This window comes from Scleropages formosus, chromosome 8 (genome assembly GCF_900964775.1).
Source record: "Scleropages formosus chromosome 8, fSclFor1.1, whole genome shotgun sequence".
NCBI lineage: Eukaryota > Metazoa > Chordata > Actinopteri > Osteoglossiformes > Osteoglossidae > Scleropages > Scleropages formosus.
The window spans coordinates 3,417,979-3,439,737 of record NC_041813.1 but is presented as its reverse complement, the minus strand read 5'-3'; the positions used below and the strand labels follow the sequence as shown (position 1 = coordinate 3,439,737).

Genomic DNA, 21,759 nt, shown 5'->3' with positions numbered 1-21,759 from the left:
CAACAGATAGCCAAACCCACAGCCCAGGAGCTGTACCAGGGTGCTACTGCTGTATTAATGCGTGGTTAACTGAAAAGTGGGTTACATAATTCAATGAAACACGAACCATAAGAAATACATGTGTCATGGATAAAAAAGGTGACGAAATAGCAGAAAGTTCTTCCAGGGTCTCACACTGACTGCAGACAGTGGTACTGCTCCTGCATTCTGCACCGCATACAGAACAAACCCTTATTTATCATTCCAACCAACCCTCCATGCCCTAGAACCATTGCATAAAGCAAGAAAGTAACTCACCCTCCCCCATTTTCCTAAAATGTGAATGCAACTGCCTGCTTCCTCAAGGACATGTTGAGGAATTCAAGCAGCCCCCCCGCCAAAATCTGTTCAGATGGGAAAGTAATGCTTCCTGCGCTGAATGGGGGTACTGGGTGCATGTTTCAACTGTGGAGCAACCAAGGGGCTGCATGTGACTCCCCATGCAAGGTGTGGCTTTGTAAGTGGCACACTGCGCTTGCTTTGGGGTGTTGGCACAAGCACGCATGCAGGTCTGCCCATGTTTTTTCAAAAAAAAAAGAAAAAAAATTCATTGCACATTTCAGGACCATTCCTGAGCGATGGCATCAAGAGGAGAACCGTGACATCACCGCTGTTGTGTTTGTTTGGTTGTCACGGGACACCAGGGGATGGGAGGGGGCCAGCAAAAAAAGAAAACGGTGGTGTGAGACTACTGCTCCTCGGTGCTTCTCTTGCTCTCTGAATACATATGCGACCGACAGAGATGCCAGGTTACAACAACTGAACGGACGGGGGGCGAATTAAAAAAAAAAAAAAAAAAAAAAAGGACCGCAATTAGAGGCTACATATCGGGCCAAGATGCACAGGAGGGCTCGTTGCCAATCACACAGATGGAGACAATTACATAAACTCTTGAGAGCAGCAAGCAGAGAGGAGGGAGTGGAGAAGCGATGCAGGGCCTGCAGGCATGCGGTGTGGTCAGAGGAGTCCCCTGTGAAGAAGCCCTGACTCTTACTGGCAGGGCACACAGTTGTGCATATGAACACCGCAGCAGCCAGTCCTCCCCAGGGTGACATACGACAGCCATCCGAAACAGGACAGCAGGATTACAACTGTTTCAATCATACACAATCAACAGCTAAACAGCTGTATGAAGAACCAAGTGTCAGTGTGATTTCTATATTTATTATCTGTAACAGAGTAACAACCTGTATGGGACAGCTGGTAGTATAGTGGTTAAAGCTGTTGCCTTTGGACCCAAAGGTTGCAGGTTCGAGTCCCAGCTGTAGTAGCCTCGAACAAGGTACTTACCCTAAATTGCTCCAGTAAAAAAATTACCCAGCTGTATAAATGGGTGAATAATTCTAAGTAACTTTACACTAAGTCGCTTTGGAGTAAAGCATTAAATAAATGTATTTATTAATGCAGCTGATGTTTTTCTCCAAAACAACTTGCAATGTCAAGCTGCAGACCATGATTTCCCCAATTATACAGTTGGGTAGTTTTTAGTGGAGCAACTGAGACTAAGTACCTTGCTCAACTGTACGAAGTGGGAGGTGGGATTCAACCCCTACTCCTGAGTGCAAGGCAGCAGCTCTGAAAATGCAATGGTGGAAAAACAGACAAATGTGTGAAGCAAGACCTCCTGGAATCCCACAGAGCCCACTGTCTGCAATCCCCTCTCCCGTGACACTGTGCAAAGGAGTTGAGAGTCTGCAGCCACCCCCAACCCCTCGATAACCCAGTGAAAATGCCCGCCACAGCCAGCGAGTGACCACACCCTGCCCCACTGCCCTCACAAACAGCAGGAGTGAGTCTGTGGGGAAAGGCTGGGGAATGGGGTTGCATCCCACTTTTATCGCCACTGGCGCGCACATGTGGGATGACGCACTTCACTTCTTTACTACTACTAGTACTGTTATTACACTGCTCATTTGACGCTATAAATGCAAGCAACTTGCAGGTTTTGCCCTACAAATTTTCAAAGCTCAAAACCAATTTTTAACCCACACACCCTGTGGCCAGCACATGAGTACGATTTTATTACGAGAGGCAAAATAAGTTGGGGTCAAACCTACGTGTTGTGATTTACATTTCGCATCACATTAATTCATTCAGTTGATGCTCATTTCCAAAGCGACTCAAAGTTACACTACTGACAACTATTTTGCCATTTATACAGCTGGATACTTTTTACTGGAGCAATTAGGGGTAAGTACTTTATCCAAGGGTATTACAGCAGTAGGCGATATTCAAACCGACAACCTTCTGCTCCAGAGGCAGCAGCTCTAACCGCCACACCACCAGCTGCCCTACATGTGTTGTCTGTATGTGTACGCACAGACAGTGGAGAATGTGAAAAGCCTGTAGGAAGTGAGAAACACTGCTGTTTTACGAAGCAAGTCACCACAAAAACATGAAAAGCTCCAGCAAATAGATAAAACGTAAAATGAAACTACTTATAAGCAAGGAGAAGATGTGCCCCCCATGCACAGCTTTACCGCAGAGCAAAAAAAAAAAGGAAAAAAAAAAAAAAAACAAAAAAAACACACACATTAGTAGAAATGGAAGGCATCCGGTTTCTTGTGTCTGGACGTAAGTACTCCACGCTACATTAGTGAATGCAAGGCCACTTAATTCACCTAACACAAATATACATGTAGGTAAATGTAAATGTAACAATACAATTTATGGCTGCAGCTTCCTACACTTCAGACAAAAAAGTAAACAACCTAAAAAGGTACTTAACGCAGTACACACAAGGGCACACACGCACACCAACATTAATAACACACAAGTGCACGAATGGGACCAATACAATCACTTACACACCCCGCCCCTACATAAGGTTGCTCAACCCACTTTCCCAAACACATTTGCATTTACTACCTTTCAATTTGTTTCTTACCTTGTCATCCATCTACCATCACAAGATCGGATCCTTGTCATCTGTAACATCACAAGAGCTTGGCACAGAAATACACACCATGTTTCTAGCAACACCGGAAGACATCACTGACTTTTAACGTTGACTGACAAAGACGTTCACATTACTCACCCGACACCTTTTTCCAAAACAACTCGGTATAGTATAACACCACCTATAATTACACACTCATTCATTCACCAAGGTAAATTTCTACTGCATCAGTTCAGGATAAGCGTGCTACACTACAGCAGCAACCGGATTCAAAGCCAGGTCCTTGGATCGAATGGTGATGGCACCCTAAATACCATGCTACCCACTGTCCCCCCATGTACAAGGTTGACTATTGCTCCAATTCAGACTAAGGCCCTCACTTAGCGATGCTATAAAAAGAGCTCGACAGACTCGGACAGACCACCTTGGGGTTACTGGTCATCACGCCACTGCACTTCCTGCAACAGCTTGGCTGCAGATCAGCTGCCGGCCCCCGTTTCTCCGGCACCGCGGTCTACGGACGCATTCCTCCGCCAAAGCAGAGCCGCTCAGGAAAGGCGAGGTACCCCAGACCCCCAGCCCTGTTCGCGTCAGCCCGTTCCGATGCCATTCTTTTCCTCCAGCAACGCCTTTTCGCAAACTTGCGTTCACCTCGCTCCCAGGTTGGGACTGCACTCTGCAGAGGGAGCTGCCACGCAGTCCCATCATCCCGCATGGGTTGGCTCCCTAATTACACCTTCTTGCTGAAAGTGGCCCTACAAGGAGGAGGGAGGGAAAAGAAAAAAAAAAAAAAAAAAAAAAACAAAACCACAGGCCGCCAGGGCGGGCCTCCACAAGGGAACGAAAACAATCCAGGCAGAATGACACGAAGTGCACCCCACCCTGTCCAGGGGAACAGATCGGCGTCCTGGCAACTGTGCGCTGCCCAACCCGGCTCTGGTCAGGACCTACTTCCCAGTTCATCTGCTAGACAAACTGGAATCTTACACATTCATCAACACAGAGAGCCACTGGCAAAGCGGTGGGAGTGGGGAGGAGAGACCCCATTCCCTGCAGCAAGTCCATATAAACATCTTTCTGAGCATATTTATGTGGGTGCACAGTGCACTCCCAGCCTCTTCCAAGGAAACCACATGCATTAACAATCCGCTCAATAAGCGCTCTTATCACGCTGGAACTTAATTGCTCGCATTTTACAAATTGCCCTTTGAAACTGGAGCACATCCAGTGTGTGTGACACGGCACATTCCTGACACCCACCGCACCAGAGTTCATTTAACTGCAAGCCTTCCTTTCCGTGAAACAAACATCTGATTAATCTGTCATTCTGGGGAAATTAGAACTTGCACGGAAATATAAAAATGTAGGGAAAAGGTTTGCATTGGTTTGTAGATAAATATGTACATAAAAAAATCATGCCTACATCTCCGGTCCACAGACTCAGTCCACGAACCCTCTGACCCGACGCAGCCCTGCAGGTTCATTATATCCTACAGTGATGCTGTGAGCGATACCCTTCTTCCAGAGCAGTGCAATATAATACATTACACAGACCATTTTCCCCAGATTCACCCTAACAAACCAGGGTGACACATAAGTACACCACCGAGTGCCAATTACCACCTGTTGGTACTAGTTAAGGCTGCAACCACACAACCGCTTCCACCGGATTCCCGCTCCACAATTGAAAAAGGTCATGCCGAACAGCATCCGCTACTTAAGCGCAAAAATTATGTGCACAACTTTACCCATCTACAGAAGCTCAGCTTGCGCAGAACTAATACGAAAGGGTTTGAGGCCCACGAAAGTCCTTCCGAAAGCTGCTTTCCAAACTTTTGAAAAGGAACTTGTAGACCTTTGCCTTGCAGCCTAATCTGGTGATGCATTTTCATGTAAATGGTGAAAGACGGGGGGGGGGGGGGAACCACACACACACATATGAAACTATTAGCAGCAAATGAGATGCTCTGGCAGAACGGGCCTGTGCTCTGAGGCAACGCGATCCTCAAATGAACCAACTTCCTTTCTATCAGACCTAGTGATTTCCTTTGCCCTGAAATGACCGCAGAAACCCTACAGACCTGTGAATGAGACGCGGTACAGTACCGAGCACCTGCAACAGAGAAGACACTTTGCAACACCAACTCCGAACACCCGCTCTCCACCGGACTGGACACGCTGATGAGTTTCCACCCCAGACTGGACCCTGAACGCAACTGTGCAATAGTTAGAGCTGCTACCTCACCCTCCAGGAACCTGAATTCAATTGCTCGCTTCTGCTGCAGTACCCTGGATCAATGAACTTGCCCTCAAGTGCTCCGGTAAAATTTCTCTTGTTGTATAAATGAGCAAATAGCTGCAAGCAACATAGTATACGAAGCTAACTTTGTAAGGGGACGGCTGGTAACGTAGCGGTTAGAGCTGCTGCCTTTGGACCCAAAGGTCGCAGGTTTGAGCCCCACCTCCAGCTATAGTGCCCTTGAGTGAGGTACTTACCCCATAATTACTCCAGTAAAATTATCCAGCTGTGTAAACAGGTAAATAATTGTAGTTACACTAACATTGTAAGTCGCTTTGGAGAAGAAGGTATCAACTAAGTTAATAAATTATATAAGCTGCCCCAGGTTCATTTCCCTACGGGGCACTGCAGGTCAAGTGGTGGCAGGCCCTAGAGAACACACTGCTGTTGCAAAACACTACATGCAATGAAATCAGGAGAACAGAGAGACAGTGACAGATCTGAGGAACGAATGCTCAGTGTCCCTGACACCACGGGGGGCAGCCGGACTCCAGCGTTGAGCGCCCTTAGGTCGTGAAGCTCGTCTACAGTGAAACGGCATCCAGAAATCCCAGGAATGTTCGGGGGGTGGTAGTGCCGACTGCGAGGGGCCATTCACAGAAGACCTCAATTCCTGCAATAAACACTACAAGCGGACGGCGTGGCACCGCAAGACAGCCACTCCACACGCGACCGGGGTTGCACAATCGTCCGCTTTGTTCGCTCGTCTTCTGGTCTTGCTCTCGTTACATTCCTGAAACCTACGGGAATGGCCCTCTTTTCCTGGGCTATGCGAGGGAGCTTATCATCACATCATCACTTAAGCATTCATCATTCCCCACCCACCAACTCGGAAACGCTCTTCCTCACACATACACAGGCATGCATGCAAACAGCAGATTGCAAGCACAGAAGTCAAGCTTCCAAGGGCAACTTGGAAAGTCCTCGAAGGTTTACACATTGGGGGGGGGCTTCATGAGGGCGGAGGGGTTCAGTAGGACAACACACATTTCCATCACCCACACATAGGAGCAGCATTGTCAAACCCACAGCTGACATGCTCACGCCAAGCCCTGGACATGAAACAAACACACTTGGCCCTTTCGATTAGTCTTCCGGAGACATGGTGTGTGTCAGTGCAGGAGGGGGGGGTTACATATTAATAGGACTGATGTAAAAGACACAACAGCGCATTCCACAGGAACTTTGGTCATGAGTCAGGGGTGTGAAACTCCACCAGTGACGCCGAGTAGGGTCAGCAGCCATGGATAACACAGGCACTGCGCTGGTAAACACTGCAGCTGAAACATTACCGACCCTGAAAAACAGCACCAAACACTGTACTGTTACATAAAAACTAGAGACGGTAATAAAAAGCAACCGTTCGGCATAACTTATCTGCAACGGTTAAGGACACGACTGCATGACCCAAAGGTTGATGCTTCAACTCCCTGCTCCTGCAGGAGTTGCCTTGATCGAGGTACTTACCCTAAATTTTACTGTAAGAAAGCCCACCTACATTAATGGCTAAATCACAGCAAGTTGCTTTGGTTAAAATGGTCCGCTAAGCAGCGCAATATTAACTGTCGACGCCCCCGGGTACTTGTGCGGGGCTACTGCAAATTAAATTAATACATTTATTCATTTAGCAGATGCTTTTCTCCAAAACAACTTACAGTGCTGCAGTAAGTGCAATTATTTACCCATTTATACAGCTGGGTAACTTTTAGGGTAAGTACATTGCTCAAGGCTACAACAGCTGGAGGTGAGATTCAAACCTGCAACCTTTGGGTCCAAAGGCAGCACCTCTACCACTGCTACCAGCTGTGTCCCTCAATAAATGTGCACAACTGTAACTGCACTGCAGCACTTTGTAGATGACAAGCTCACTGGGGGGGGGGGGGTCGCATCTCGAGACCTCCTGAGATCCAGCACATACGTGGACATCACCCCCGCGGAGAAAGCAGACAAAAGAACATATCCTGCAGCCCCGCTGCGGCGTACATGACTGTGACTCATGAGAATTGCAAAAAAAAAAAAAAAAAGAAAATAATTCCCAAAAATTGCCATGATGAGCGATGCTGCACGGCCAACTTTCCCACCACTGCACTCCTCCATCCGAAGCCAGAAAAAGACGGCGGCGCGCGACGGGTGCCACACGAGCGGAAAACCGCGCGTCGCCCACCACGCGCAGCGCTCTGCCCGCGAGCCGTGGAGGTCAGCACGCTGCACGGGGGGAAAGTGCGGACTTCTCTGGGAATGTTTTTGTATGTGGCTGTCGGGCGCTGCGCGGCAGACAAAGAGTGAGTGGGGGGGGGTGAAGCTGCAGCTGAAGACTAAAGCAAAGCTGGTGTCACTCATCTGTTGCGCGCGACGCGCTTCGCTCGGCACCTTCGCCGCATGATTCTGCTTTCTTGGAATGGGAGCGAAGTGCACGCGCGCATTTCTTTGTCACATTACAACGCCCGAGCGCCGGCCGCAAACTTTTTTTCTTTTTGGTAAATTCCCGAAACACCGTGCAGACAATAAAGCGAGCGGTGGCTAACAGGCTAGCTAACCAGCGACATGCCGGTGCAGAGCTGCTTCTGTTCTGCTGGTCATTTTTTTGTTACCTTTTTCCTCATGCGTCTAGCATTTCCGCCAGCTTCCCCGCTCTCTGCTATCCACGAGAAACATCTCGGTCCATGCAAACGTACACGCGGTGTGAGATTATTATTATTATTTTTTTTTTTTTTTAATTTATTTATTTTTTCTCTTTTTCCCTCCCCTCCGTCCGTGACCTCAACACTGCAGATTTGGGCACTTCAGCTGCACAGCCGCACGCGCGGATCACTACTCAACAGGAAGGCGGCGGGGCGCTCGCTCGCTCGCGCACGCACGCACGCACGCGCGCGCCCTCGGCGGCCGGCCTTGCGCGATCCTTCCCGTCGACTACCCGGCTGAAGGGGGGCCAGCAGCGCGGGTCGCACCGATTCGCTCCCACCCCGCCGTTACCTGCTGCTGGCCTCGCCGCGGTGCGGGGCGTCCATGCCGGAGCGAGGGGGGCTGGTTCTCTCTTTTCAATAATCCCAGTCGTGCATGAGATCCACCATGGCGGGCCCAACAGCAGCCGACTTTCGCGCTTTTTATTACTTGCTGCAAATGTTGCTCTCCGTGGCCGAGACTCGGTGCTGCACAGCCGTGTCTAGCCGCCCGCAGAGTCCAAGCTGCTCCGTGAGGCTGCCGGCGCCATCTTGGCAGCGCTCATTGAGAGGCGGACAGAGGAGATCATCGCTACGGCAACCCGAGCGGCTCAGGCGCAGAGCGCGCGGTACCTCCGCTCTTCGTCCGCTCACACAGACACAGAGAGAGAGAGAGAGAGAGACACACACACGCTGGAAAGGAAACCTGCCCAACACTGCATTCCACACTACTGACGAGTAAAAGCGGACACGCTTAATATTGCTCTCAGGTACATTTCTTACAAACAAACCAAAGAAATGGTTCCTCTGCCTACATACACGGGCCAATGGTTTGCCTCAGTTAGTGGAATTATTATTAATTTGGTAACAGTACAGCGCACATATATAATTCCGCTACTGTGCAACTTATCATCCACCAAGTGGGTGTTTTTCGAGCTTATGACGTGCCACTTCCCCTCAGTGCAGTTTTACCGTGTATCAACCGCGCTGGCTCGCGAAGGTCATTGAAATTTCCGCCCAAGAACATTGCTGGAGGAAACTTCCAGGAAGGATCGACTCCGTTCTGTCCCGTCTTGCTTTTGTCTTGCGACGCTGTTGTCCAAAGAATCCGTCCATCATCAAGAACTGCTTGGGTCGCCGCTCGCCGGTCCAGACCCTCTACCCATGGCGCATAGGGCACGAGGCAGGGTACGCCCTGGACAGGCCACCGGTCCACCGCAGGGTTATCGCACACACTCGTTCACTCGCCCAAAAGGGAAGCTTCGAGAGGCGACTTCCAGCGTTAGATGATCAACCTTGCAAGGATTTCCCCAGTTACACACACACACACACACACACACACACACACACACACACACACATTTTCAGAACCGCTTGTCCCATACGGGGTCACGGGGAACCGGAGCCTACCCGGGAACACAGGGGCGTAAGGCCAGAGGAGGAGGGAACACACCCAGGACGGGACGCCAGTCCGTCGCAAGGCACCCCAAGCGGGACTTGAACCCCAGACCCACCGGACAGCAGGACTGTGGTCCAACCCACTGCGCCACCGCACCCCCCTCCCCAGTTACACATTTACCTGTATTCATTTAGCAGACGCTTTTCTCCAAAGCGACGAACATCTCGTGGAAAATACAGCGTGTTCATTACATTAGCGGAAAGAGACTTAGATGCAGATCCTTGATTTTAAAGTACAGTTAGCTTTTTTCCTTCCACCGTGTGAACCAATGTTCATCACACGGGTAGCTGCGTAAAACTCTATCCGAACATCCACGACTCCAAATCACCTTCCTAGTGATTTTTTTTTTTTTTTTTTTCCCGAGATACATATAAACATTTACGTTAGATTACAGGAGTAGCTGTGTAAAGGTTTATCTGGGCATCATCTTACAGTTATAGTACATGAACATTTACACCTTACATGAACTTAAGAGCTCATGGGCGATTATACAACAGTTATCTAGAGTATTTCAGGGTAAATGTGAAAATCAAGGGTACTAGAGTGGTACCAGCATGTGGGGCTGGACTCAGCCTCTTTCACTTTCCACGTCCATGTCTTTTATAGCTAAGTTACCTGCTGTCCAGAGTCTGGCAGCTCTTCCGCGATGCGAAGCTTGCATGTGAACTTCGCCCGGCTCTGTATCTCCGAGTCTCCTGGACAGACAGATATTTATCAGAGCTCAACTTTACAAGCGATTCCAAAACGCTTCCTGTGACTGATTGTTGCATGGTGAAGGTTGAACGGTACAAAGACACGGGGTGTGCAGAAGGCCAGCTGCTAGATAAACATGTATCCCTAAGCGCTGCTCCAACTTCCTTACTGTAACGGAAGTCGTAAGTCAACCGAGGATAAAGGCTTCAGCCAAATAAACAGTAATAACCATTGCATAGTCTCCTATCTCTCTGGCTGGATTATAACAAAATCCCTGCTTTTATGCAAGGAAACTGCATGATCTGACCTGCACGAGTTATTTTTGCATATTTAGTGCACGAGCAGGGGGAACGTATGTGTGCAGAGGAACATCAGCGTACTCCTTCTCAGCATCTTTTACCGGGTTTATTGTTATCTGTTGTACGGAGCGTAAACTGGGTCAGTGTCTCCAAGTGTTTTGAACGAGTGATTTATGCAACAAAGCAAACCTTTTTTTGAGCGTATCCAGTTGTAAAGTGCACTTTATATAACTTGCTGAAACTGAAACACTTTGCCCCATGAAATGCAGAGTTGAAAGCGGTGATTTGCGCTTGAATCCATTTTTTTCTCTTTCTGGTAAAATAGAACAATTGTAATACCCAGATGTATGAAATGAATATACTCAGTGTCACATTTCAATTATCTAAATCTATACACCCATCCATTATCAGTGATCGCTTATCCCTTTAGGATTGCTTATCCGAAACTCATCCTGGAAAGATAGAGGCCAATTTAGAGTTCCCGGTTTCTGAATAGCATGTCTTTAGACTGTAGGAAACCGAAGCAACGAGATGACAACCCACACAAACACAAGGAGAATAGAAATTCTGGTCTAAGAGAGTTGAATTAAACCTGATTCCTCTGTGGTACTTGCTGTGCCACAGTGCTGGGAACACTCTGCTCTTCAAAAAAAACTTTGAAGCCACTACATAAATTAAAACAATTAAACTGCGAAATGCTCAATGCAATCCGTTCAAGAAAAATAAAATTTAAAAAAAAAAAACAACATTGTTAAGCTGCAGAATACCGTGAGCCTGCATTGGATGAGCAATTATTGATAATAGATGAATGGATGGAAAAACAAGTGTGGATTTATTCATTAGAAGGAGGAAATGTCCTTTGCACGTTGTGAATGTTACTCGTTCCCAAATGCACACTTGGCCAGGCCGCTAGTCAGTCCATCTGCACAAGTGAGAACAGATCTGACTCTGTTGTAGTCTGAGCCACGATTGCTTGGGAAGATAGGAACATTTCCTCCAAACGCTCAGGAAAGAACACCCAGAACAACGGTCCTTTCAAACAGTAGCAGTCATCTAAGGCCATTGGAATCTCCACGGCGCTTTTCTGCTCAGGGACCGGCTCACTCTTTCAGAAAGAAATCCCTTGACATGTGGCAGCAATCTGTACGCTGTGAAAAACTCCCATTTCGTTACTTGAGACATAATGAAACCGGGGTGATGCTGTCATAGCAAAAGTGAGGAAACACATATGATTCAGCAGTTATCTGTTTCACGTTACGAGTACGGTGCACGTCGCGTAAATATAATGTATGCATTGTTGGAGCCAGTTCAATTTAATAACTGAATGACAGACAAGATTGCAATAAGGAAAACAAAGAAAGCAGGCTGCTATTACTCATTGCCCACTAAACATTCACTACTTTCAATATTTGTTGAAGGTGTAAATGACAACTGATGCTGATCACAGGTTGAATAATAAACATCATTAGGGTGGCCCTGAAGATAAAGGGCTTGCATTTAAAACTTCCGTGACACCGTCAGGTTTGTGTTACGTCTTTATTAAGTATTTCATGAGGCATCTGTGCAACTGATGTCAACAGCTGTTGATTTCACCATAATACATCCCATTAAAGGCCCCTCTTAAGACCTTCATAACACTTTCTAGCAGCAGAGGGTGGCAAACTCTTAACAATGGGGAGCATTGTGTCTGATCTGAGTATATTTAAAGCAATTAGGCAGTGAAATTTGTGTAATTTCCTAACAGCTTGTTCCACTCTATGTCCATACGACGTTTTCAGTTTTCATGCCATAACATTATTAACCGATGGACGAAATATGAAAGCAGAGCTCTTGGTTTCTAACTCAATAAATCCTACTTGTTCACTTGGAATTTAGATTTACATGATATATTTATTCATTTATCAGACACTTGCTCCGAAACGACAGACATCTCATAGAAAATACAATGTGTTCATTACATTAGCAGAAAGATACACTTAGATACAGATATGTGATTCTTAAGTGCAGTTAGTTTGTTTCTTTGAATATGAACGAATGTTCATCGCACCAGTAGCTGCAAAACTTCATCAGAATATCCACGATTCCTCATCACCTTCCTAGTAACAACTGTTTTTTTGAGATACATATAAACTTTGTTTATTTTGGAAATTGTTTTATATTTACTTTGATCATTTCTATGTAAATACGTATGGATCATAGATCGTACATAGCTACTAGAAGTGTAATGAAGGTCATGTGAAGGGTTCTTCATCAGAATTGCTGACCTTGTTTCTCCACTCACAACTCGAGGACCAAGGCAGTGTGTACTCGTACTGCACCCTACACGGGGCCCTTGTGCCTTTCACACAGATTCCCTCGGTCCCTCAGCCGCCCCACTGTAATTCCTGGCTCTGGCAGGAATGAGCAAGATGCACAGAGAGGAGACGAAAAGCTGTTCTTCTCTTCCTCGAGGAGATGGAAACATCTTGGCCTACAGTTCCTCGCTGGCATAAATCTGATATTTCATCAAACAAAAGGAAACGTGTGATCTGGCTCACACTCCCAGGAACACCCTGGCTTTCAAGAAGGAAAAACGACCTCTCTGCTACTGACGTTCGTATCTCCGTTTGTGCAACTTCTGCTGCAAATGCGGCTTTGCCGCTGCACCACGTTCGAAATGAAACCACAAAATATGCTGTCTTTCTAGTGTCAGCCTTATAAAAGGGGGAGTTGATCTCGGGGTTGTCCTAACAGTCCTCTGATTGGTGCAAGGTATGACTTGATGGGATACAGATGGTCACCGTGCCAGCAGAACAGCTGGTACATTTACATTTATTTATTTAGCAGATGCTTTTCTCTAAAGCGACTTCCAACAAACTCTATGTAGTCTTACCAGCCCACACACCTTATTCACCGCGGTGACTTACACTGCTAGATACACTAATTACACTGGGTCACTCATCCATACATCAGTGGAACACACACACACACACTCTGTCAGTCATACACTACGGGTGAATCTGAACAGCATGTCTTTGGAGTGTGGGAGGAAACCCATGCAGACACGGGGAGAGCATGCAAACTCCACACAGACTGAGTGGGGATTGAATCCACACCCTCTCGCACCACCCGGGCACTGTGAGACAGCGGCGCTACTCACTGCACCACCCAGTGCTGTAGTAGCGTAATGGTTAGAACTGCTGCCTTCGGACCCACAGGTTCTGTTGCCCCTTCTAGTTATAGGACCCTTTAGCCCTTTGCTCCACTAAAAAAAAGGAAGAAAAAGTTATCCAGCTATATACCACAGACGGGTGAGAAACTGTAAGTCTCTTTGGAGGAATGCGTCAGCTAAATGTAGTGGATGCCAGTTTTACACACTTTGTATTGCGTGATAGCCTTCAGCCACCAGATGTCCCTGTGGTGTAATTTAATAGTTCTGGTCTATTTTTCGGTGCAATGCAGAAAGGCAGGGGCATCTTGGGGTGTCTCTTAAAAGAAACGATGGGGAAATAGGGCGGCACAGCGAATAATGCTGCTGTCTCACAGTGCCTGGGTCGTGCGAGAAGATGTGGGTTCAACTCCTCGCTCAGTCTGTGTGGAGTTTGCGTGTGCTCTAGGTGCTCTGGTTTCCTCCCACAGTCCAGACATGCTGTTCAGGTTCGCCCATGGTGTGTGTTCCACTGATGTATGGATGAGTGACCCGGTGTACCTAGCAATACCAATACTTCGTTCCTCTGTGCAGAAGGTCCATCTTTCCATCGTATTCCATCTGCACGCATCCTTCATAAAATACAGAAGACTGGTTTCATGCAGACATTAGAACTAAGAAGCGAGGACTAAATTATATCCATTGAAAAACAATGGATTAAAAAAATGACTTATAGTAATCAAAACGGTTGATAAATAAATATGAAATGTAACACAAATAGCCATCCATCGACCTCCTTTATTGCCGATGTAGGGCGCCTTGCTTTGGGACAAGTCCTCGTTCCATACGCTTGTTATTAGGGTAACTCCGCAGAACCAAATCCCCTTCCGTCAGACTGCAAAAGGTTTGCAGATTAAGTTTCATCCTTCACGAAGCTGTGAGAGCTCTCACTGACTGAGCGTGAATTCTCCTTAACTGAGCACAGTCTATACCTGGAAAATGAATTTCAATGCAGGTTCTTCACAATTTCTTGCTTGGTCTCAACGTAGCACTTGATAAGAAAGCTTAGAAAACTTTTTACTAGAGAGATTTACATGATTTACATTTTAAGTGCATGTAGTATTAATATATAGAATAAAAAAAATACTTCAAGCAAACTATTCAAATCAATGCATTTTTGTTCTTAACGGAATTCAAAGCGGTCTACCGTACTCTGTCTGCAATATATGCTTGTTGAGATCTTATTAGAATGAATTTAAAAAAGGAAGGTGTGCACACGCAGAGATGCGCACAGACACACATAACAAGACAGTTCCGTATAGTGTGAGGAAGATAAATACTGACAGTGACATCTCCCTTGCAAGCAAACACATCCATTTTTAGTGGTTTGGAATGAGCCTTTGACTCTCTGTGCTGGATCCGTCACTCATTATCAGTGTGCGAGAAAAAAAACATTCAGCACCCAGTAGTACGAAACAGTGACTGCTTGTGGACTCTGCACCTGAGCTCCACGGCTTTGCCCAAACAGCAGGTTAGTCTTTTTAACTGGGACGGGGAATGCACGCTGTGTGAATTTCACAAGCGCTCAATTTCATCGTAAACAATGTGTCCGGTCTGATTTCAGCGAAAGAATGGCTTGATCCAGCAAGCTATGACTGAGCATTCAAACATCTAAGTGGTATAACCCCCCCCCCCCCCCCCCCCCCCCCCACACACACACACACACACACACACACACACACACACACACACAGAGGGAATTATACACACCGGAATGATATGCAACACTGAGATTAGATGTGATTAGATGTATTTTTTTAACACAATTGCTTCCAGTGGCTTTTGAGAACAGTACCAAAGCAAGATTTATGGTCTTCGGATTCTGAACTGGAAGCTGCGAATCAAATTACTTAAGCATGTAACGGCCATCTAGGAGAAAATCAATGAGTTCATGTTTCCCATTACGCATCATTGGTAAATTACGTCTTTGTTGCCTTTCCATTACAGAAGGAGACAATGTAGAAGGTGGTGAATATATAAAAGATATAGAGTCCCAACATTCCCAGTGCAATTGCTTCCTTTGTAGGATGTTTTCAGACCGCGAGAGTCACACGAACTCCACTCCAAACCCGAAGATAAAACCAACGCCCTGTTTCACCGTCTCCAGGGAAACTCACATCTCTCTGCTGCTTCACGAGCCCTGATTCAACATGCCCTGGTTGCGCTGGAAACGGAATCGTCGATGTGCCGCGCCAGGAGATCGCTCCTAATGACAGGGGAGTGTCGAACCCTGCCGCAATTCCTTGCTCCTTTTGCTCTGAATGTCAAAAGCCCAGCGCCTCACCGGTGCTGCGTGATTACTTCTCAGAAATGGTTGAATAAATTTGTCAGTGCTGTGTTGCTATGGACACAGCCTGCATACAATCCAAGCAACCCTCCAACATGTAATCATGTGGCCTTGTTAACATGAACCTATATGAAGTTATCTACAAACAAGATGTCTGAAAAACATTTGATATTACGCTGATATACCCTTTTGAAACATTTTCACTTTTTTTATTAATCCAGAGAAATATGAGAAGGAAAGAAATCAATGTAGGTGCTCAAAGTGGCGCTAGGGGTGCGCTGTCCTGATACGAGACACGGACGGAGATATGCCTCATTATGGACCTAGATCGATCAGCACCTAGGAGGCAGATGATTTGAGGAGCTGGCAGATCCACCGCAGTGCTGGGTTATTGCCATTCAGCCTGCGGCCCACGTCTGGCAGTCAGCGATCGAACAGACCTTAGAAGATCTCGGAAAAGTATCAGCATAATGTGTAAACAATGGAGGATTTGAGTTTGGTTTCTTTTACTCATCCTTTTTTCAATCTAAATCTTTCAATTTATTTATTGAGCAGATACTTTTCCCAAAGCACCTTCCAATGAACTCTATGTAGTGTTATCAGCCCACAGACCTTATTCACCATGGTAACTTACACTGCTAGATACACTACTTACACTGGGTCTCTCATCCATACATCACTGGAACACACACACACTCTCTCTCTCTGTCACTCACACACTATGGGTGAACCTGAACAGCATGTCTTTGGAGTGTGGGAGGAAACCAGAGCACCCAGAGGAAACCCACAGGGAAAACACATAAACTCCACACAGACTAAGCAGGGATCAAACCCATGTCCTCTCGCACCACCCAAGCGCTGTGAGACAGCAGTACTACTCGCTGTGCCAATCTAATTCTCGCTCTCTCCTCTCTGACTTCCCTCCGTGGCTGTTCCCTCTGCGCACACCGCTGTACACAAGGTCGGCCTGTTTTCAGTATCGCTCAGGCTGGCGACAAAGGAGGTCATCCATCAAAAACAATTATTTTTAAACAAGGTTACCTACAGGAATATTTCAGTAAACAACAGTTTAAGCAATCTGGTGGCTTTGACAGCTCTTATCCTGTGTGATGATTCCACGATTCCTAATCACCTTCCCAATAATAATATATATATATTTTTTGAGACATATATAAACATAATATGTTACATTACGGGGGGGGGGGTGCGGTGGCGCAGGGGATGTCGCCGGGGCCTACTCTGTGATGGGTCTGGGGTTCGAGTCTTGCTTGGGGTGCCTTGCCGTGGACTGACGTCCCGTCCCGGGTGTCCCCCCTCCCTCTTTGGCCTTGCGCCCTGTGTTGCTGCGTTAGGCTCCGGTTCACTGCGACCCTGCTTGGGACAAGCGGTCGTAGGTTGTGTGTGTGTACAGCTGGACTCTTGTAATGCTGTCTTTCAGGAAACAAGAAAAAGTATGGAGCTACAAGTGTCACTAAACATGGCTTTCGCTAAAGATAGTCGTTGTCCAAGTCTTCCATTTTATCAGCATTAATCAATGAATCAATTGTGCTGGGAAGCACCTCACACCATCCCCGTGTCCCTTCTGCACCTCCCTCAGAGACGCACGCACTCCCCAGGTGAAGAACCCTTGATGTAAGGTGATACCCTCATTTCTGCTATTTTTATACTGCCCAATTCAAGAATGAGGACAAACAAGCTGAAAGTCACCAGATTTGCCTTTGCCAGTATTAACGTACACAGTCGACAACTTAATAAGTTAAAAAAGTTTCAAGTTAAATGTGGAACTTCCAGCACTAGGCTGAGCCCAATGAAAAGAAGGCAAACTGTTTTATCCGTTATTAACACAGGGCATTAAGGAAATCTGTTTAATTATTTAGACATTGACTTTTGCTCCTGAAATCCGTTCACATTTTAGTAACATGCAGAGAGGCAAGAACTATAGTGTTTGAGATCTGTGCAAACACAGTGATGCTCTGCTTTATAATCTTCAGTTATAGGTAACCTGCAGAATTTCTAAAGAATGAATATCGTGACCGTATTGTTTTGTGGCACTGAGTAATGCCTGGTGTATTTATGCATTTGTCAAAGAGCTGCTGTAATGAAGGTGACTCAGTAAAGTACAGGTACCCCCTTCCCTTCACCTCTTTCTCTCAACTTGAAATACTTCCAGGCAGCAATTTAGAGCTGGTACTTCTGGAAAATTTAAGGGCTTTCAAATCTAGGAGCGATTTGGTCGATAGCCACAAATCTCCACCGTACAAATTGTTCTGGCAGGTGATGTCTGCATATTGCTGAATGCCAAAACGTGTTATGCAGTCTCTAATATCCAATTATTCTTTATTAAATGGTCACATTTTATATTCAGGTCTGCAGTAACGGTTAGGGCGGGATGAAAAAAATTATTTTAATGGATAAAGGAATGGCCTGGAATTATTCAGAAACTTGAAAAAAATGAGTTATGAAAAATATGCTGAAATTATACATATAATACTTTCAAAGGGTTAGGGTTAGGCATGGGGGTGCGGTGGCGCAGTGGGTTGGACCACAGTCCTGCTCTCCGGTGGGTCTGGGGTTCAAGTCCCGCTTGGGGTGCCTTGCGGCGGACTGGCGTCCCGTCCTGGGTGTGTCCCCTTCCCCCTCCGGCCTTACGCCCTGTGTTGCCGGGTAGGCTCTGGTTCCCCGTGACCCCGTAAGGGACAAGCGGTTCTGAAAATGTGTGTGTGTGTGTGTACTTTCAAAGGAGTTTTACACTGCAACAACATATTGCCTTTATAAAAAGTGATTGAAAGCAGACAGACATTCAGAAATTGGCATGTTTTTCCATACTCTTAGCAGTGACGGTACTGTAGTCTGTTCTCTCATCATTAAAACATCTGAATCCTAAAATTGCGAAGGTACACAATGCTACAGAAGCCAAATTATGTATATGTTTCCATACAACTGCAGACATCATCATTTCCAAGGACTTAACAGCCTTTAGCCTCAGAATAAATGGGACATGTTTGCCCAGATTCACAGGCAGTAAATTAGCTGTGAATTCTCCTGCGGAGCATATCCCTGCTTATAAATTCCCCGTTTACAGAAAGCCGAAATTACAACAAAATAGTACTTTGGCTGAACACGGGAGACCCGGATCCCTCGGCTCCCAACGCGCTGCTCTAAACGTAACAAATTCAATTAGCACAGCTTGTTTATTGAGTTATGGGCAATTAGATAAAATGTTTTGTCACATGGCAGTTACCGTCTCTCTCATTTGTTCTTTTAAACACATAAACTTCTGTTTCACTGCTTGATACTGATACATTCAATTCAATTCAGTTCAATTCAATTCATTTTTATAGAATGCTCTTCTCACACAGTGACACAGAGTGCTGAACAAAGGCATAAGACAAAGAAACAAATGAGACAGTTGACTATAAACTAGGGTAATACAGTATCCCTGCAGTTATTAAGGCTATGCCTACTGGCCATGGAGGAAAGGAACAAAAAAAAAACTCCCAGCTGAAAGCGAAGGCAGAAAAAAACCTCTGGGGGTTCAAGTTCCAGTGGCTGCCCACCCCTCCTGGGTATTCTAGATTAAAAAAGACTTTTAATTCAAATCACAACTAATAATAACATTGTAGATGAGCGTTAATTTGATGTCCCAGTTCACAAAGTTAACCTCTCGTCCATCGTGGAAGGTGGTCATCAGCTTCGGTCAGCGTGGGGAGCTTGTATGACGGCCGAATGGCCTCCTCGGGTCTTATCGCAGGGAAAAAAATGCTCAACAAGAAAGAAACCTCATAAATACATGACAGGAAGGAGATATAAACCATACAGAAACAAAATTTGCATACTTTAAAAGGGAATTATTTAAAGGCCCTAACTGGGGTGATAAGGACAACTGCTTCTGGCTGAAATTCATTATGCCTCCGAAATTTTACTTCTAATTTATTTACTTGTCACTTTTCGTCAACATGACTTACAGCACAAGCTGTTATTATTTATGCAAATAGGCCACTGAGTAATTTTCACCTTGTCAATTCAGAGTAAATACCATGCCCAAGGGCACTCCAGCAGGAGTGGGATTTGAACCTGTGCTCTTTGAATGCAAGCACATGAAAAAGAAGCTGCTAGGAAAAATGTTTTTTTATTGACCCATCCCAACCTAACACAGCCCTGCTGGTCTTATTCCAGTAATGGGATTTTTTTTTGCTGAAATGCCCCCATTTTCTGAACACCACCCCTTGAACACCCACCTGGACAACAAACCCTGAATTTCTCTCCAAGTTTACAAGTGTCTGATATCCTTAATAAAAGGCGGACATTTGGCAACCTTGGATTGACTTCTGATTGCTACAGTCCTGCTAGGAATCTCAGGTTCCCAATACAGAGACCAGAAATAACACACCGCAGCAGAGCTGGGTCTATTTTGGGCACTTGCTGTCGCGGCTTCATTTATCGGTGGTGTAGGAAAAGTCATATTCACCAAAGGCTGGTCAAAACTGCATTAAGGGTAGCCTTCTGTTTAGTCTCATATTAGTGCAACTGCAATGCATGTTGCAAGAAGGTTGCAAGAATGTCATTTACTGGGCTTGGCTTCATTCCCAGTGCACAGCATATCTCCTCAGTGTAAACCACACAGTGACCTTGTTGTTTATACACGTTTAATGCTGCAGAAACAGCCGTGGCTGGAGTCCTAATTTGCTGACATACTGCAGCTTCCTTCAGTTCCTATATATATAGGAGGACAACTGATGATTCTAAATTGCCTGTAGGTTGTGTATGTGTGAGTGAACGAGTGTGTGTGTGTGTGTGAGATTGCCCTGTGATGGACTGGCATCCCAATGGACTACATGTACGCTGTCTCACACCTTATGCTTCCTGGACCTCTGGGCCACAATGAGTCTGCAACGGACAAGCAGTTATTCGTGACCCTTTACGTAATTTACAACAGTATGCATTATTCTTCATCTTGGATTTATCACCATTTACATAAGGAGAAACTGAATGCTTAAGCACGATTAAATAAAAATGGAAAAGTTTAAACAATCAATAAAATATTAAGGACAATAACTGCCAAAATTTGAATACATTTCTTTACTACAGCAGGAAATAATTTATGAATTCATACAGATTGGGAAATTAACGCTCGAAAGGTATGGGCAGCTACTGGCACGTGGACCCCCCGAGGTTTATTTCTAGTATTTATTTTTTCTAGGAAGTTTTATGTTTTCCCTTACTTTGCAGCTTTCATACTTTATATAGTTATTGTAGTAATGTAATGTATAGCTGACCTTTCATTTATGTCTCCTGATTCTTTGTTCAGTGCTCTTTTTATTTGTGTGAGAAGAACGCTCTTTAAAAATAAATTTAATTGAACTGAAATAAGGGGGGTGCGGTGGCACGGTGGCGCAGTGTGTTGGACCGGGTCCTGCTCTCCGGTGGGTCTGGGGTTCAAGCCCACTTGGGGTGCCTTGCGATGGACTGGCATCTCGTCCTGGGTGTGTCCCCTTACGTCCTGAGTTGCCGGGTTAGGCTCCGCGACCCCGTATGGGACAAGCGGTTCAGAAAGCAAAGCAGGTTCCCATCTCATGTGGAATTACTGTAACTTTTTAGATAAAATGATCAGAATTTTGCAATCATTAAAGAACAACAATCAACGCATGCTGGCCTAATAATTAGAATCTTGAACCCTGAATTTGAGGATGATACATGAATGTCAGTCACAATGAAGGTACACTGATGATGCAGGTTTCAGCAGGACTATGGATAAGAAACATTACACTGCCATGTACTTTCACGAGCAACCAGTTCTTCACAAATAAAGTATTCAAGCTCCAACAAATCTCCAAGGCTGTACCTCCACTGCCATCATCACCCATCTTTTCTCAATTATCTTCTAGTAGGGGGATTAAAAGCCATGGCCAGTGGCAGGTATGAGACCTTCAATGGACT

General features: G+C 45.8%; 1 protein-coding gene across 6 annotated transcripts in view; it reads right to left on the bottom strand.

Moving 5' to 3' along the window:
• Nucleotides 1–21,759, bottom strand: part of map3k4 (mitogen-activated protein kinase kinase kinase 4) — a 51,700-nt gene that overhangs the window by 24,447 nt on the left and 5,494 nt on the right. For 3 of the 6 annotated variants that reach the window (XM_018766210.2, XM_018766213.2, XM_018766211.2), the window contains exons 2-3: nt 9,972–10,051; nt 8,211–9,192 (exon numbers count right to left, since the gene is read on the bottom strand). In XM_018766210.2, the coding sequence (XP_018621726.2) occupies nt 8,211–8,245 (35 nt within the window). In that variant the 5' untranslated portion in view covers nt 8,246–9,192; nt 9,972–10,051. Of the gene's footprint in view, nt 1–7,828; nt 8,065–8,210; nt 9,198–9,971; nt 10,052–21,759 lie in introns of those variants that run through there. The other 3 variants (XM_029254377.1, XM_018766214.2, XM_018766212.2) reach the window with 3 other exon arrangements.